A 16,630-nucleotide genomic window follows, 5' to 3' on the forward strand; every position below is an offset into this window, starting at 1 on the left:
TGGAATAGACAGCTTGGTTGTAAAAGCAAATTATTACTCCTACTGAATCATTGATATCCTTCTATGAATGAAACATCATTATTTTTCTGCAGACAATATTGAGTTATTTCTAATACAGTTTTTAGAGCAAATTTAACTGACTACGCAGGGAAGTTGCTGTTTGTGCATCATTTCCTTATAACCCACAAAACTACTACAAAAACACAACTTATTTTTCAGGCTGCTGTGCTTACTTGACTTGGACACGTCTTTCTTGATCATGTGAGATGGTTAAAGCCATTTTCTTCTTCATTAAAACATTTCTTTAATGTATGACTTCATTGTATGCCAGGTAACCTATAAAGAGATCTCTGCAGGAAGTTCCTCTTCCATTACCAGTGTTTCTCAGAGGCTAAAATGCAGTTGGAGAAAAAAAAAAGTAAGGATAATTGTCATCCGCCACTGTTCACATAACTACATGTGCAACTGACCAGTTTTGCAATTGTGTGAAATCAGGCTGAGGAAGGTGAGCCTTCCAACTACAAAAGGAAATTGCTTTTCTATCCAGGGTTGGTTTATGCATCATTTCATATAGTTCATCCTCAGACATCATTTCCCATGTTCCTATATATCTATTCAGTTAAAAACTGTACAGTTGCTTCTTAAATTTTTAAGCTGTGAAGGTCTGGAGAAATCCCAACCAAATTTGATATCTCTGTGGTTATCCACTTTGTGGGAAGTATTTAAGTATAAAATGATTCCAGAGTGTAGCTGGTGTGAACCTAGATCACATGTAACTGGGAGCAGGGAATAAAATTTGGAAGTAAGTCAGTGAGGGTGCAACTACACTGCTATGATTTGATTTACAGCCTATATATAGTTGAAATTGCAGTCAGTGCTCACACAGGGGCTGATTTGGGAGTTCGCTGTTCATAATGGATGTGATATGATTCACACTCCAGCCTACAAGTCCCCCTTCTTTCCTTCCTTCTCTGATTCCACCTCTGCCAATCCGTCCTTCCTATTCTAGTCCCACCTCTGCTCATCTTTTTACAAGATATATATAAATGTGGGAAATAATAATGAAGAGCCAGCAAGAAGTTGATAGGGTGATCTAGTACTAATGACATATATGTAAGAAATTTTTACAAATTTTTAAAAATATGGAGGAAGATTGAAGGAGAGGAAAGAACATGGAGCATGTTTCTCTGGTTCTGAACATCATGCCCCAAATGCCTGTGTCACCAAAACATCATCTTTACAGGAACATATCACAACTAACCACATAGGGAAAAGCCCATTTGAATTGTTCCAGCTTGAAAAAGTAGAAGTCCCCCCAGTGGCAGAGAAAAATAGCTGGGCTGGACCAGGTCAAATCAGCTGTTTTGTCTTGGAGTCTGTAAATAAATTCACCTCTTTTATAAGCAGAGCAAATCCCATGGTATTTGACCATTTAGTTGCCGTCTGAGTCTTAACAGCTACTTATTCCTTGGATCCCTTCTGTATTCTTACACCTAAAGCATCTCCCAAATATGTTCTTTTGGTCAAAGCACCTTCATATACAATACTTTGAAAAAATTATGAATGGGTAGACTACTGCTCACACTTGTATTAAACTGTGGAGAAATCAGACTTCAGGCTATATTTGTAACTTGCTACTGATTTGACTTACCCAGAAATAATGATAATTGGACTTACTGCCAGGTAAAAATGTAAAGTGTATGTATATTGTGGATGATTAAAATACATATTGCAGACTTGCAAAAGGATTGTGATTATGCTTAACAACAACTTCCAATTAGTTGAAATCCTGTTCATAGTGTAAGCCAAAGCATAACTGTCCATCCGTTCCTTCATGGTAAATAGAATGCACTTATTTAGATTCCCAGAGGTTTGTGGGTTAGCAAGTGAATGCCTATGCACAGTGATTTGATGCATATGCGCCCCAAATACATGGCAGGGCGCTGTTTACCAGGAAGGACCAGAAAGTAAGTTATGCATTTATTGTATGCTTGCTTTTCTTTCATTTCACTGTGTCCAGCCTGAGCCACCACAATGTGAATAGCACTGATTAAATAACAAATTTGGTTTTCATGTCTTTTGCAGAGCAATAGCCACATTTGTTTTAGAGGTCTTCTGACATCTTCAAGACAATGATATTTATGTTATTCATTTTATTTATTTTAAATATTTCTATGCTGTCTTTCTCCCCAAAAGGACCCAAGGCAGGATAGAAATACTTTATGGTTTTTGTAGACCAGACTTTATTGCAAGATTTCTCCCAGCACTGTGGCTGAGAAATTGAGGTGCACAATCCCTTGCAGAGATTTATACTGTAGTTGCCAAACCTGCTAAACTTTATAGAGGTGAGGATTTTGTTCACGAGAAATTTCTCCCCATCTTGTCTATAACTATAGTATCCAAAACCAGGAGATGCAGTACTGTTCTAGTGTCTGGGTAGGTACTCTCTCAGAATCCAGGTGAAGTATGATCAGCTGCACATCTGTGGCAAACATACTGAAGAGAAGATGAACCTAGCATGCTTGTTGGTATGCTAATTTTCTGTAGGCTGGGCATAGCAAGCCTTCTGTCATGTAAGCTCACACCCTGATTTCTGACATGTGAGATAAAGCATTGGGATTCCACCCCATCTGGTATTCAGACAGGAACCAGACTGTCCCTTTTAAGTTCTAGTTTCCAGCTGCTACTGTCAGGCTGCAGCAGCAGCTTCTGCAGGCTTTCCCAAAAAAAAAAAAACAGTGACAGACAATAGCTTAAGGGGCGGTGGAAGGCAGGTAACACTGAAAGATTTAAAATGCGAAAGGATTAAGAAATATTGTTCTAGCATTTTATAGAAAGTTCATAATGTAATAGCTCAGGCAGTTAAGGTAAGCAAGATATTGTCCATCACAGTGACTTTTTTTTTCTGGAGAGTTTGTTTTTAATATATAATTCTTGTTGGGCCTTTAAAAAGTTTGTGAAGTCTAATTTAAAAAGACATTTAAAAATAATGTTCAAAACGCTTATTTTAAAAAAAGCACTTCAAGTCGTTTCAGATAGCGTTGCCTGTGAGGCGGTTTGTTTCCTGTCCAATTCCATAGAATTTATTGATGTCACAGAGACCGGGAGCCAGTTAGAGCCCAAAGTGAGATAAAATAGGGAGATGGAGGAGTTTTGCTGCCCTGGAAGCGCCTCCCCGTAAGAACCCCTTTTCTCACAGAGGGCCCGGGTGCTGCCTTGTGCCCGCTGTGGAGCATCCTGTCCGGCCGTGAGGGGGTGTCCCTGATCTCCCTCAGCAGCGGATTCGCCGCTTTCCCTCAGGCGATAGTCATTGAGCCCGTTCTTCCTTCTCGCTCCTCTCAGAGCGGGAGGGGACTCCTTCGGGCGGGTCAGTTATTTTCACTCTTCACCAGAGGGGGGGGGGAGGAAAGAGCTTCCCAGGCAGTGACCGGCTTCGAGGAGGGAGACTTGAACGGGCTTCCTCTCCCCGGGCGCCAGGCGGTCCCAACTCGAGCTCTGCCGCTCTTTTCGCGCTCGTTTCTCGGCGTGCTCGAGCCGCGCGCGCGCCCCCTCTTCCTTCAACCCCCCCCCCGGCAGCGCCGTGCCCGCGCCTTTGCGCGATGCAGTGTGGGAATGGCTGTGGCGCTGGGGTTGGCTGAAAGAGGCGGCCAGTCGAGGTTTAATGTCCGCCATGTTGGCCGTGGCGTATTGAGCAGAACCGGAGCGGCGGCGGAGAGAACTCGGCGCCCCAGCATAGTCGCGCCTGCCGGCGCTGCTGGGACCCGCCTCGGAGCGAGCCCCGCCCCGCCGCGGGAGCCCCGGTTCCTCCATGAGAGCGCTCGGCGGGGTCCGGCTCTCAGCTCGGAGCGCTTTCGCTGCCTCCCCCCCTTCCTTAGCCGGAGCAGCAGCAGCCGACGACGACTAACATGAGCAAACTGTCGTTCCGGGCCCGGGCGCTGGACGCGTCTAAGCCGCTTCCCGTCTTCCGCTGCGAGGACTTGCCCGACTTGGCCGAATATGCCTCCATCAACCGTGCTGTGCCGCAGATGCCCACGGGCATGGAGAAGGAAGAGGAGTCGGTACGTGAGAGACCCCCTCCCATCCCTGCTCTGTCCGGGCCCCGCCATCGCCCCGCACCCGGGCCCCCACCATCGCCTCTGCGCAAGCACAAAATGGCCGCCATTTTTCCCCCGCTTCCTCCTCCTTGCCCCCTCCGGGGGAGGGGGAAAGGACGGTTGACACTGAGGCCTTATCCCCCCGCTGGACTCCTTCTAGGAAGCCCCCTTTGAAATGTTTTCCTCTCGCGTGCCGTGCGCTGAGGCCGCCGGCCGGGCTTCCTTGAGCCCCCCGAAAGGCACAAAGGGGGTCACGTGACGCGGCGGCTGGCCGCCATTTTGTTGTGCCTCTGGTTGGGCTGGGCCTTGTGCAGTAGGGAGCTGAGAGAGGCCGAGACCGGGGGGGGGGGGTGACGTTTGGCGCTTTCGACGCTAGGTGGCGTCTTTGCGTTGCAATAAGCTGTGCTGGGGAAGCCAACGGAGTAGGAAGTCCAGGCGGCCCATGTGGTCGCAGGCGGCGTGTTTTTTCTGCGCTAGAGCACCGGAGCCGGTGATAACAACCAGTTGTGTGGTGTTTGGCGAAAGGTTTAAGCTGAGAAGTGACGAACGCTGCAAACTGCGGTGTAACGCGGGTTGTTGCCTTGCGGGTTTAAAGTAGTGCCGCGGCTCATCTTTTGCCCTTAACAAAAATGCTAAGAAGAATCAATTTTAGTTAGTTTAGAAATCGCTTAGTAGGTAGTTTGCGTTTGGAGAGGGGGGAAGTGGTTGAAAGTGAAACCACTACTGTTATCCGGAGCTTTCTAGTGTTTGCTTCGAGCGAAAGTCTTTATATTCACTGTTAGGAGATAAGCATGAGCAATGAGCGGAGTATACGTGGGTAAGTTAGTTATGCATTGGCAGTAATTTTTATATTTTAAAGCACATTTAAGTTTGGGATTAAGTAACTTGTTCTAAATGTAATAAAATAGCTGTAATCACAGTTTAGCTCAGTTGTGCATTTCGTTAAGATAATGTTAAATTTGCATGTAACGATGGAGGGTAACAAGTCTGAGAAATCTAGTAAATGACTCTAAAATTGTACTTTTTAAAACATGCATAATTTGTATAGGTAGTTTTTTCCCAAGGAAATTATAAATTTTGAAGAGCTGCAGACATGTTTTAGAGTGCGACAGCTCTGTTTTTGAATTAATGACTATGAATCCAGGCTTACTGACACAGGTAGATGCATAGTGAATCCTTTGGCATGTAATAACTTCTACAGTTCTAGTTAGTAAAGTTGTAGTGAATGCATGGTTGGGTTGATGTTGCATTTTAAAATAAAAGCTAGATCTAATGGTTGTTCTGGGTTTTTCGGGCTCTTTGGCCCTGTTCTGAAGGTTGTTCTTCCTGACGTTTCACCAGTCTCTGTGGCTGGCATCTTCAGAGGACAGCAACCTGTACTCTGGATGCTGTCCTCTGAAGATGCTGTAAAGAAAATACAGATTGTTTGAACAGAGGATGTTAGCATGATTAAAAGCACAGTTTATTTGGAGAGACCAGTACAAGATAGAGTAACAGTCCTATGAAATCAGCCTTTCCTTGGCAGGAAGGAATGACTCTTTCTGGATAAACTGGCATAGGATAAGGTTGAAAATAAATGGTGTCCTATTGCATTTTCTTCCTGTTGAAGCCTCTGTGTTCTGGATCTAATCTTCAAGAATTTCAGGTATCCTAAATTGTCATCATACATGTTTTCTGGGTCAGGTTTTTGCAGTTGCCCTACAGTTGGTGGTTCAGAGCAGGAGAGGATCCAAAAGTCAATGAGGTTAGACATCAGATCTTGCTGACAAAAATGAGCAACTCTTCTGTATTTATTCAGAAGTGAGAAACACTAGGTTTTCGGCTTTAAGTGATATCAGGCTGCAGCCTAAAGGGGTATTCTAAAAGTGTAGCAATCAGTGAGTCTGTGGGAGCATTGGCACATATTAACTGGTATGTTTACACAAAAACTAACAAACTAGTGCTAAGGGGCTATGAAAATGACATACAGTATTTTTTTTGTAACAATAGTAGTCATTAAAATGAAATCCAAGCAATAGGAGTACGTTTGATATTTATAGTATTTCACATGTCTTGCAATACTGAACTTGTAAATAAAAAAAGCTAAAAAGTGGCACTTGCCCATCTCCCAAATGAAAGTTTACTGTTGGGACTTTTTGACTGTGGAGTTTCAGGAGTAAATGGGGGTACATTTTTCTCTCACATGGGATTTCCCTGCTGTTTGTATAGCTTGAGAGGTCTCCTAACCTGAGACTAAAGCAATGGGGAATTATTAGGTTCTATAGGATTTGCCCTAGCTTCGATTTTAATGAACAGTTCATTTACAGAATGATAGTTTAATTTGGAAGATGACAGTTTATTCTTGCACCCAGTTATCAGTGTGATAGCTGAGGCTTAATTGTCAAAGTGGAAACTGAAGAGCATCTTCCTAAAATTGCTATCTGTGACATGTCTGTTGATCCTGGAACTGAGACATAACTGTGCAGTGCAAAGGAATTCTTTTGCAAGCATTCTGCCTTCTCAGTTTAATGAACCTTTTTCTAGTATATTTATTGTAAGCTATAGTAGGCTGAATAAGCTAGTGGCATTATTGCTCTTGCTGTCTGTGTGGTTTCAAAGGCAGTTATTTTAGTTTACATTCTAACAGCTTGTCTTCACTTGCAGTGATAAGTCAGAAATCATACATTATCATTACTCACAGTGAAGGAGCACTTTGCTGATATAACAACCTGGTTGTTCTTCTAAACATGAAAATAAAAGTAACCAGGAAATAATAGTTTACTGGGATATTTGAGTATGCTGTTCTGATTTGTTGCTCATTGGGGAAAAATATTGTAGCAAAATAAACAAAATTTGTTGCTGGCTTATGATTCTGGCTTGTTCAGGAGCAAGAAACTGGGAATCTTGGGTTTGGCTGTTAAAATAGCAATCCCTTTCTCCTTGTTTCTGCCAGTATGCAAGAAGGGACGAGCAGAGCATATTCACACTAAGCTAGAAGTCTTGCTTTTTGTTGGCATGCAAATTTGGCTTTCCAGTTTTCTGCATGTTATTTTTAATACCAGTTTTGCATGCTGTTTCAAGAGTATATTTCTCTTTAGCACACAGATTTTTACACTTCTGCACTAATGGCATACCTAGTGAATTCTGCATGCTTGAGACTTCCCACCTTATATTTGAGTGGCTCTTCATGATTAATTGTTGGATGCTCAGTCACCTGAGTGCAGTGTTGGAGGGAAGGAGCAGATTTAAAATTGGTTCACTGTTCTAGCCAGTATGTTAAAAACTGATCTCATATTTGAGTTAAAACTTATCTCTAATCACTTGTAATGTGGTTCTTACATTCAGTATCATTATCTTAGAACTGCAGACCTAGAAGGGACCTTATGGATCATCGAGTCTAGCCCATGCCAAAAAGGCACTGTGAGGAATCAAACAACATCTGGCTTTGCAGCCAGATTCCTGAATCACCAAGTTATCCAGCAGTTCTAGTCTTCCTACTCTTCATTTTGTTCTTTGGCTCCATTTCTAAGGAAGCTGAACAGATGACCAGCTATATGTAGTATGCCACCAAAATATTTGTTTAGTAACATCAGAGAGTTAAGTAAGGTGAGATGTCAAGATAAATGACATGCTAATTTTGTGTGAGTGATGCAAGACAGCAAATGTTCTCAACTGCCAATATTTGTTTATCAATTACAAAGTAGAAAAACATTGGAAGGTTTGTTGCAGCTTTTGTTTCATATCTTGGTCCCAAATCAAATTTCAGTTGAGTATGTTAGAATGTTTGTGTCTGCTGCTGTATAGATGTCCTCTTAAAAGTTATGCAGGGAGTGGCTTTGGCTGAATAGTTTAAGCCTCCTCAGTATTGTGATGGTTTAAGTTCATAAAGTAGGAGGGGATGCTGATAAGTATTGAGCCTTTCCCAGAAAAAAAATTGAGCTGGGAAGCTGTAATTGCCACACTATTCTACATATTCCCCCAGGAAGTCAATGCACATGCAACATCTGTCCTGTAGCTTCTTAAGTCCCTGCAAATAAAATTCTTCCGACTTCCAGTGTAACTACTCATTTGCAGCATTAGTTGCCTCCAAAACACTCCCAAATCGTTTGTCCCTTTAGGTGTTTTTTGAGTTTGGGGAAAAGATAATAGTCAGAAGGAGCCAGGTCAGGAGAATAGAGTGGATGGGGCATCACTTGAAAGCCTAAGGAGGTCAATTTTGTCATTGTTTCACCTGCAGTGTGCGACGAGGTGTTGTCATGCAACAGGATGACACCTTTGGAGAGCTTTCCTCGACATTTTTCATTGATGTTTTGCCTCAACTTCATCAATAAAGCACAGTAATATTTTGCATTGACAGTTGAACCCTGTTGGAGGTAGTCCACCAGCAAAACTCCCTTCTTATCCCAAAAAACTGTTGCCATTTGCTTCTGCACTGACCTTTGCACTCAGAACTTCCTTGGCCTGGAGGAACCACTGTGCTTTCATTCCTTAAACTGTTCCTTTGTCTCAGGATCATAACAGTAGATCCATGTCTCATCACCAGTTACCAGTTTGCTGAGGAAATCTGACTCATTTCTTGCAAAATGTTCCAAAGCAGCCACCAATGACTCCACACATTTCGTCTTTTGTTCGGTTGTCAAAAGTTTTGGGATCCACTTTGCTGCCAGCTTTCTCATTTTCATGTTGTTGTGGATAATGGCACCAACTCTCATGTGATATTCTCAGATATATAGCAATACATTTGGCTGATATTTGGCAGTCCTCCATGATCATGTCATGGATGGCTTTCACATTTATTTATTTATTTATTTATTTATTTATTTATTTATTTATTTATTTAATATCCCACCCATCTGGTCTATACGACCACTCTGGGCGGCTTCCAATATAACGTACTGTACATACAATAAAATAGCACAGAAATATTACATGAAACAATCAATAACAAATACAGTACAAAAATAGAGTAAATAATAAATAGAAAGAAAAGAAAAGCAAGTGTTGACTGGAGGGAAGGCCTGAGTGTACATCCATGTTTTTTGTTGGCTTTTAAAGGTATCCAGCGTGGGGGACACGCAAATCTCTGGAGGGAGGTTATTCCAGAGGCGAGGAGCCACCACCAAGTAGGCCCAATTTCATGTCTTTTCCTTCCGGGCCTCCCTCGGCGTCAGGCTCCTCAGCCTCACCTCCTAACTCGTGTGGGTGATCTGGGTAGATCTTGGTGGGAGCAGGCATTCTGCCAAGTATCGAGGTCCTAAACCGTTTAGGGCAGAGGTCTCAAATATGCGGCCCGGGGGCCATTTGTGGCCCTCCAGATGATAATTTGTGGCCCTCGCCTTGCCTGCCCCCCCAAAGTGCCCACACATCCTCTGCTGTCAAGAGTTTAAAAAAAGCCTTGCCTTGCTTGCCGTCTGTCTCCCAAGACAGCAGCTCTTGCACCCTTCATCCAGAACTGCAGCCTGCCAGCCAGCCCACCTGTCTGTCGGCTAAGGAAACTCCAAGGCTCTTGCTCCGCTTGGCGGAAAATCTGATGCAGCCCAGCCTCACCCAGACTCTGTCTCTAGCGGCCCCCAGGTAAATTGAGTTTAAAACCCCTGGTTTAGGGCCTTATAGGTGAGCATTAAAACTTTGAAGTCAATGCGGAAACAGATGGGCAGCCAGTGCAGCATGGGCCAGGGTAGGAGAAATACGCTGGTATTTTCTCACTCCAGTAAGGAGTCTGGCCGCTGCATTCTGCACCACTTGAAGTTTCCGCATCAACCTCAAAGGCACATTTGCAGGCACAGAGACAGAAACAGGCCTTCTACTGGGTTTCTCACTTTCAACACCGAAATGGCCAGTTTTAAAATTGACAACCCAACGTTTAACTGTTGCATATGAAGGGCCACTGTCACCCATAGTTTGTGACATTTCATCATGGATCTGCTTTGCACCTTTCCCTTGTAGAAACAGGAATTTGATTATGGTCCTATGCTCTTCCACATTGAATGTTTCTGGAGATGCCACCATGCTCACTTTGGACCAAAAATGAAAGTTAAGTTAAAATCATAGGTAGTTGATTTTTTACACTGTTGAATATAGACAAATTAGCCAATACACCCTGCAATTTATAGTTTCCTAGCTCATTTTTTTTCTGGAATGGGTTAATACTTATCAGCACCCCCTTTAACTGGTGCATTCAGAATTACCTGTAGCAGATAAAAAATGCATTTCATAGGAATTTCTCACAACTATGCCCTTTTTTAGTGGGAGAATCAGGTTGTAATATTAGTGGGGGAAAAGAGGAAGCCCCTTGTAGAGCATTAACTGACCTTTATTTCTTCTATAATTTAAGAAAGAAAGAAAAAGAAAAGAAAGAAAAATCCTTTCAGCATTTCAGAAAAAGGAATTGCAGTATTGTTATTCTAAAACTCGTTATGTCTCCCATTGGCTCCTTATGTGTCCCAGATTGTTGTGTATCAATCTGCCATTGCCTTCTATGACACATAATTTCCAAGTAGATCTGAATAGGAACACCATTGCCTTTCTACTTCAAGAAAAAAGAGGGAGTGGAAGTCAGTAATTTCCCATATCTTTGTCCCCCTTTCTGTATCTTGTCTTTATTTTTTGTCATTGGCAGTATTTTCCAGTTCAGACCTTTGTTGGTAGATACAGTATTTCTCTGGGACAGTGAATTTGCACCTCAGGTCTTGCCTTGTGGCACAATCTTTCTTACTCAGTATTCTGAATTAGACCAAGGTAAAAATTAGTGCTTGAATTAGAGGGAAGTACAGTCCCCGCTTATTGTTTGTCATCATTTTAGCTGTTTTTGCAAGGCATCGGAGGGCCCATAGCATAGTTGTTGAGCACATCTTTTGCATGTAAAAACTTCCAAGTTTTATCTTAGACATTTTCAGTTAAAGCTGTAAAGACTCTTGTCTGACATCCTGAGGAGCAGTTGTCAGTTGGTATTAGCAAGAATGGATTAAATGGACCATTGATCTGACACACTTGTAAGGATAGCCTCATAGATTCGTAAGGGTGATTTACATAAACCACAGGAAGTCAGAGATTGAGTTTTTGGATTTCATTAAGGATCCATGTCTTCCTTTGGTGTAAGGAAATCTACTTCTACAATGATTTAAACATAATGTTTTCTCAATAATTCAGGTCACATCTGATGAGAACTGATTTCTGATGCCATCGATAACCCATTCTAGGTTTTGTCAACCCTGCTTTGTTCAGTTTGTGCCCTCCCCTCAGATTAGAAGCTGAGTTCTAAAAAAGTTTGTTGTTGTTGTTTACTTGCTGTAAGATCATATGAGTTGGACAGTTTACTGAGTTGGAGCATAAGGTTGGGAGTTCTATTCCCTGCTTTGTCTCTTGGGTGAAAAGCCAGTCTTGGTACTTTTACACAACTTACTGGTAGGCATCCTTCAGTCCTGAGAGACTATGGTAACATGCTCTGTATGGAGGACGTGGAACAGCGTCTAGTGTGGCTGAGAAGGCCAATTCAAGAGTGGCAATCAATGTCCATGTTGTTTCGACGCTGTATGCGAAGCTGGAGTGTCCTCTCCAGATCACGAAGCCTGGGTAAAATAATATGGAGAATAGGCCGTTACCCACTCAGCAAATCCCCCCTCTCCACGTCGCTGAAGTAGTCCAATGGAAAGGCAAGAGCCAATAAAATTGGTTCCAGCGACGTTGCAGGAGTTGGCAGAATGACATGAACTGCCTCTGGAACTCTGGCAACTTAGACTGTCTCAAAACATCCCCACAATAAGAAATTGGCTTCCATTTCCAAATCTAAAATAATATAACAGCAATTCCCACTAGCAAAATAAACAGCAGCAGATTAAAGTACTGTTATCTTGTCATCATCAACACCAAATATGCAGCTGTGTGACTCACTATTTGCTTAAGGCCTAATCTTCAAGATTGTTGATCACAGGTTGCATTCAGTGTCAAAGCTTTCACATAGTTACTTAACTAGGTGATGAGAAAGGAATAGGGTGCCAAGGTACATACCGTATTATGAAAACAACAGTGCTTGCTATATAAAAGGGGCATCATTTGTGCTGAAATTTAGTTACATGAGCATAAAAGTGTAGGTTGCATTATTCCTTGTGAACACCACGTATCTTGTGTTTGAGGCTTGGCCTTGTCTTCCTATGTGGTAAGCTTAGGTTCTCCTGAAAACTTACAGATAAATCTTTGTTTACGAGATCATTTGTGCTCCTGTTTAGTGAAAGAGTAGCAAGTTTAGATATGATGGTGAGACATTATCTCAACTATATGCTTTTAAAATGGATTTACCCAGTTTAAACCTCCTAGACCCGAATGCAGATATGGGTGCATGGTCAGATATTTCAAAATATATGATGCATTCCATGAAAGAAAAAAGAATGTGTTTGATACTCCAGGCACATCAGAAAGATGTACAGAGAGCAAAAAGTATGACTTTAAAGTGCACTTCAAGTAAACCGTGTATTGTTCCTTTGAAATAAAATCCATGTTAATTTATGTGGGAAGACAGAGTGGACAAAAGTGGGACAAAACAACCTGGGGAGTGTAAAAACTAGAAATTTTGTGAGTTCTGTTCTGACAGACCTACCTGTCCCTCATGTTACCAACCTTTGTTCATAGAGCTAGGAATGGCTTGCTGTGAAGTAAAGTTTTGTAAGAAAATTAACCAAATATCCTGATTAAAGATTCTTTAAAGTTTGTCTGCTATTGGAAAGTTCTTTTCTTGTTAGAGCTGTAAAAAATGTTTGACATCCCCCTATACAGAATGGTAGGGCCTTTATATCATTGGTCCAGGAGGTTGCATCTTTATCTCACAGTTGGGAGAGTATGTAGTGTGTGTGTAAACTGCCTTGGGTCTTTTTAAGGAGAAATGCAAGGTAAAACTATTTTCCATAAATAAATAGTATCAGCAATCTATGCTTGTGATCTCTTTCAGTGCTCCAAATTTTTATTTATGCATTTTTAACGGAAAAACTAAGAGACTGGGCATATTGCTGAATAAAGTGTTGATCCAGCACTGTCTTGATTTTCCGAATGTGCTTGTGGGGCCAGAGAGTATCTATTTCAGTGTTAACTAATCCACCCAAATCCAAAACTCATTTTTAAAACTGTTGTAACTCACTTGTATGGCTACTGTGACTGGTTGTATAAAAAGACATGTTGCTGTATCAGGCACAGCAGTAAGAGGGGGAGAGAATGGAAGACAACACTAGAGAAGGGGGGATAGGTGAAGAAAGGAGCAGACACTGGAGTTCAGAAGAGAGTGTCTGGTAGACTAGATTAAGAAGTGAAAAAACAGTGGACCACTATCACTAGTGCTGTAAATTTGCGTCACTAAGCATGGCAGCAAGAGAGCAGAGATGAGTGGGTTAAGGAAAAAGATAGCATAAGTCAGAGTGGAACAATGAACAAGCAAGGGAAAGGAAATGTGAAGCAGAACTAAAACAGCATAAGTTTAATTTATAAGGCATGAATATTCTACATGGTGCAAATCCCTATGCTGACATTGAGCCTAAAGGGAAAATAGAGTTCACTTTAATAATGATTTGCTTTAGAGCTCTCATCAGGATACTGTACCAACTAGATGATAGATATGGGAATGTCCCAGGGTGGATTGGATTTATATCAAATAGCTTCAAGTCACAATTTAAATTTAAAAAATTAGGATTTTTATCACTCAAATTTTAAAAATGGGTTTTTATTTAAATTGTGATTTAAATCAAATTGATTTTTATAAAATCATTGATTTTTTTTATCCACATTGGAATTTCCTATACTTGCAAGTAGAATTCAGCTCTTTCCTGATGCAGTGCCTGAAATTCTGTTGTTGCAAGTTACACTGTGTAAAGCTGATGACATAACAGCTGCAACAGTTTTTCAGAAACAAAACATTCCCTATTCTCCCCCCCCCAATATACCGAGGCTCCCATGAAATCACTTTCCTTATTGAGAAGCTTTTGGTATGCAGATATTGGCTGCGGGATGGAGGGAAGGCTTTAATGATCAAAAATTATTAGTACAACTAAAGTCATTCCAGCAGTGGTGCTGTTTTGTCATTACACATGCCTCCTCCAACCTATATGTACCCTGTAGCTTCCTGATGATGAAGGGGACTTTGTATGGCACTTTAAAAGCACCCCAAATGAAACATGCTACTCAAGTTTTTGAATGGCATATTTCACTTCTGATTTTTTAAATATAAAGTTTTTTAAAAAAAAAAATCTGCTAAAGGTAGTGTTCCCTCTTCATCAGGACCAGCTGAGAATTGCAACCATTTACCTCCATGGAGCCCTATTTCCCTGCTAAAAATTGTAATGACTCTTGCAAGGACGTTTGTCCTTTCTCCTTTATTAACACAAAATCAGTTATATCCAGATATCTATAAAATCATCCAGACTTAGCTCTCCCACTTCTTAACTTTAATATTACATATTAGTTTATCATTAATAGCTATATCCCAAAATTCCCTGTACAAATAATTTAATTAGAAACTTTTTCCAGTTTCTAGCTATAATCAATCCTTCCACGGTTAACTAGTTGGAAATAAGTTATTTAATTGTCTGATTATATTCTTCCTTTTCTAATACTGATGAAAGCACTATTTCAGGATATACAACTAAGTTTAATTTACTTAATGTCATTTATTTCCTTAAAAATCAATTCCTATATCAGTTTTTATATAGTCTCGCATTCCTGTCACATATGAAATTAAGTACTTGCTTGTTGGCATCCTCTCCAGCACATCTTAAAATAATTAGTTTATTTGATTTAATTTCACTGCAGTTAAGTACTATCTTCAAACTAACTTACCTTTTTATAAATCCTTACTGATACAGATTTCAATATCCTATTATTCCATATGTTTCTCCAAACACTGGCACTTATTTTCCCCCAGATCATGTTCTCATGTTTGAAGTAAATTCTCCTGATTTTTTGCTACCAGCAATATTTTATAAATTTTACTCTCTTCTGTTTTATTACCTTATTTTCACTTGCACTTTTGAAATATAATTTCTCCAGATTTTGTATCTTCTCTGCATTTATTGTTTAACTCAGTGTAGAGATGGATATGAACCACAGTTGAGTGGTTTGGCCAAGTTTGGCCCAGTGCCTGCATGGATGATATGTGGGCACTGCACACTCCTCTCTCCCAGCTCCTCTGCATACTCACCCATTTCCTCCTGGGTGATGCACGCTTCCCTCACCTGGGGGTCCTGGAGGTCTTCTCTACTTTTCCTGGGGGTCTTCCCTACTTTTAATGTATTAATTATTTCCTTTATCTCTTCCTCTCTTGTTGGCTGTTTCATTAAATCTTTATCCATTTCTTGGAGAGAAGTGTGTGATGCAATCTGTGAGTGGGCAGTTATGCTGGGGAGTCACGGAGGGAAGCACACGTCGCCTAGGCAATGGGCACAGGTGCAGAGGAGCTAGGAGAGGGGAGTTGGCATTGTCTGCACCACATCTCTGCAGGTGCAGCATCAAACTTGGCCAAACTGCAGTTCATGCCCATCTCTAGCATAATCCTTTGTCCGTTGCCCTAATTAAATAATTCTGAGATATTTTTACCATTCCTATTACTTCTTTTATTTGCTCTTTATTCCCCATTTTTAAAACCAATCATTTAATCTAATAACTTGTATGTTTCTTGATAAATTTTCAACCATTCTTTCAAATTTGGGGGGAATTTCTCCAACTCTACCACTGGATATAATGGAGAAACTGGTGGAACAAATATTTTTGTATATGTTTTCCAGATTAAAAGCATATTTTAAAAGAAGTGGCTTCATATATGCTTTTACTATATTTTTATTATATCTTGTATGAAAAGAAAATGTACAGGGTTCATATTTAATTCTTGTATTTCTGCATTCAGCCAAATTAGTTTATTACAGTAAGCTATAGTATCCAGCATATTTCTTAACTGATTGGCTGTATAATATAGCCTTAAATTAATTAGGAGGTCCCAGCCCTCCAGCTTTTTCAGATTTACACACTCATTAATCTTTGACTTTTAGCTCCATCACAAAATTTATTAATCATATTTTGCTGGTCCTTTAGCTTTTCTTTATACAGTGGTGCCTTGTCTTACGATTGTTTCCACTTGCAAATGTTTTGAGTTACAAATGGCTCAGTTTGCAAAATGCTGCTTTGACTTGCGAATGGAGCCTCAACTTGCGAACGAAAAAACCTTTCCTGCCCTTTTTTTGACCTAAGTTCATCTTAGGTCAAAAGAAGAAAAAAAAATTCTCCCCCTAGTGGTTGAGTACAGATTAATCAGCTTTGCATTAATTCCTATGGGAACTCTATTTCCGAACAGCGCCTCGACGTACGAACGAAAAACAGCTTGAACAGATTAAATGATTTTCAATGCATTTCTAAGGTAAATCTTGCCTCGACTTACGCACTTTTGGGCGTATGAACACTGTTCCAATACGATTAAGTTTGTAAGTCGAGGTACCACTGTATATCTTAATCAGTAACATGAATTAAAATTATTTTCATTTTGTATTCAGTAATTCTGGCAATCTATGATAGGCCAATTTTCCCTAAAT

At 40.9% G+C, this 16,630-nt stretch overlaps 1 protein-coding gene across 6 annotated transcripts in view; it reads left to right on the plus strand.

Annotated features, from left to right (window-relative positions):
- The window catches only part of EPC1 (enhancer of polycomb 1), a 60,778-nt gene that overhangs the window by 12,807 nt on the left and 31,341 nt on the right, over positions 1–16,630 (plus strand). For 2 of the 6 annotated variants that reach the window (XM_020800650.3, XM_020800685.3), the window contains exon 1: positions 3,758–4,058. The exons of 2 other annotated variants lie outside the window; for them this stretch is intronic. In XM_020800650.3, the coding sequence (XP_020656309.3) occupies positions 3,906–4,058 (153 nt within the window). In that variant the 5' untranslated portion in view covers positions 3,758–3,905. Of the gene's footprint in view, positions 1–3,757; positions 4,059–4,782; positions 4,912–16,630 lie in introns of those variants that run through there. 2 more of the 6 variants (XM_020800661.3, XM_020800667.3) reach the window with 2 other exon arrangements.

This window comes from Pogona vitticeps, chromosome 6 (assembly GCF_051106095.1).
Source record: "Pogona vitticeps strain Pit_001003342236 chromosome 6, PviZW2.1, whole genome shotgun sequence".
Classification (NCBI taxonomy): domain Eukaryota; kingdom Metazoa; phylum Chordata; class Lepidosauria; order Squamata; family Agamidae; genus Pogona; species Pogona vitticeps.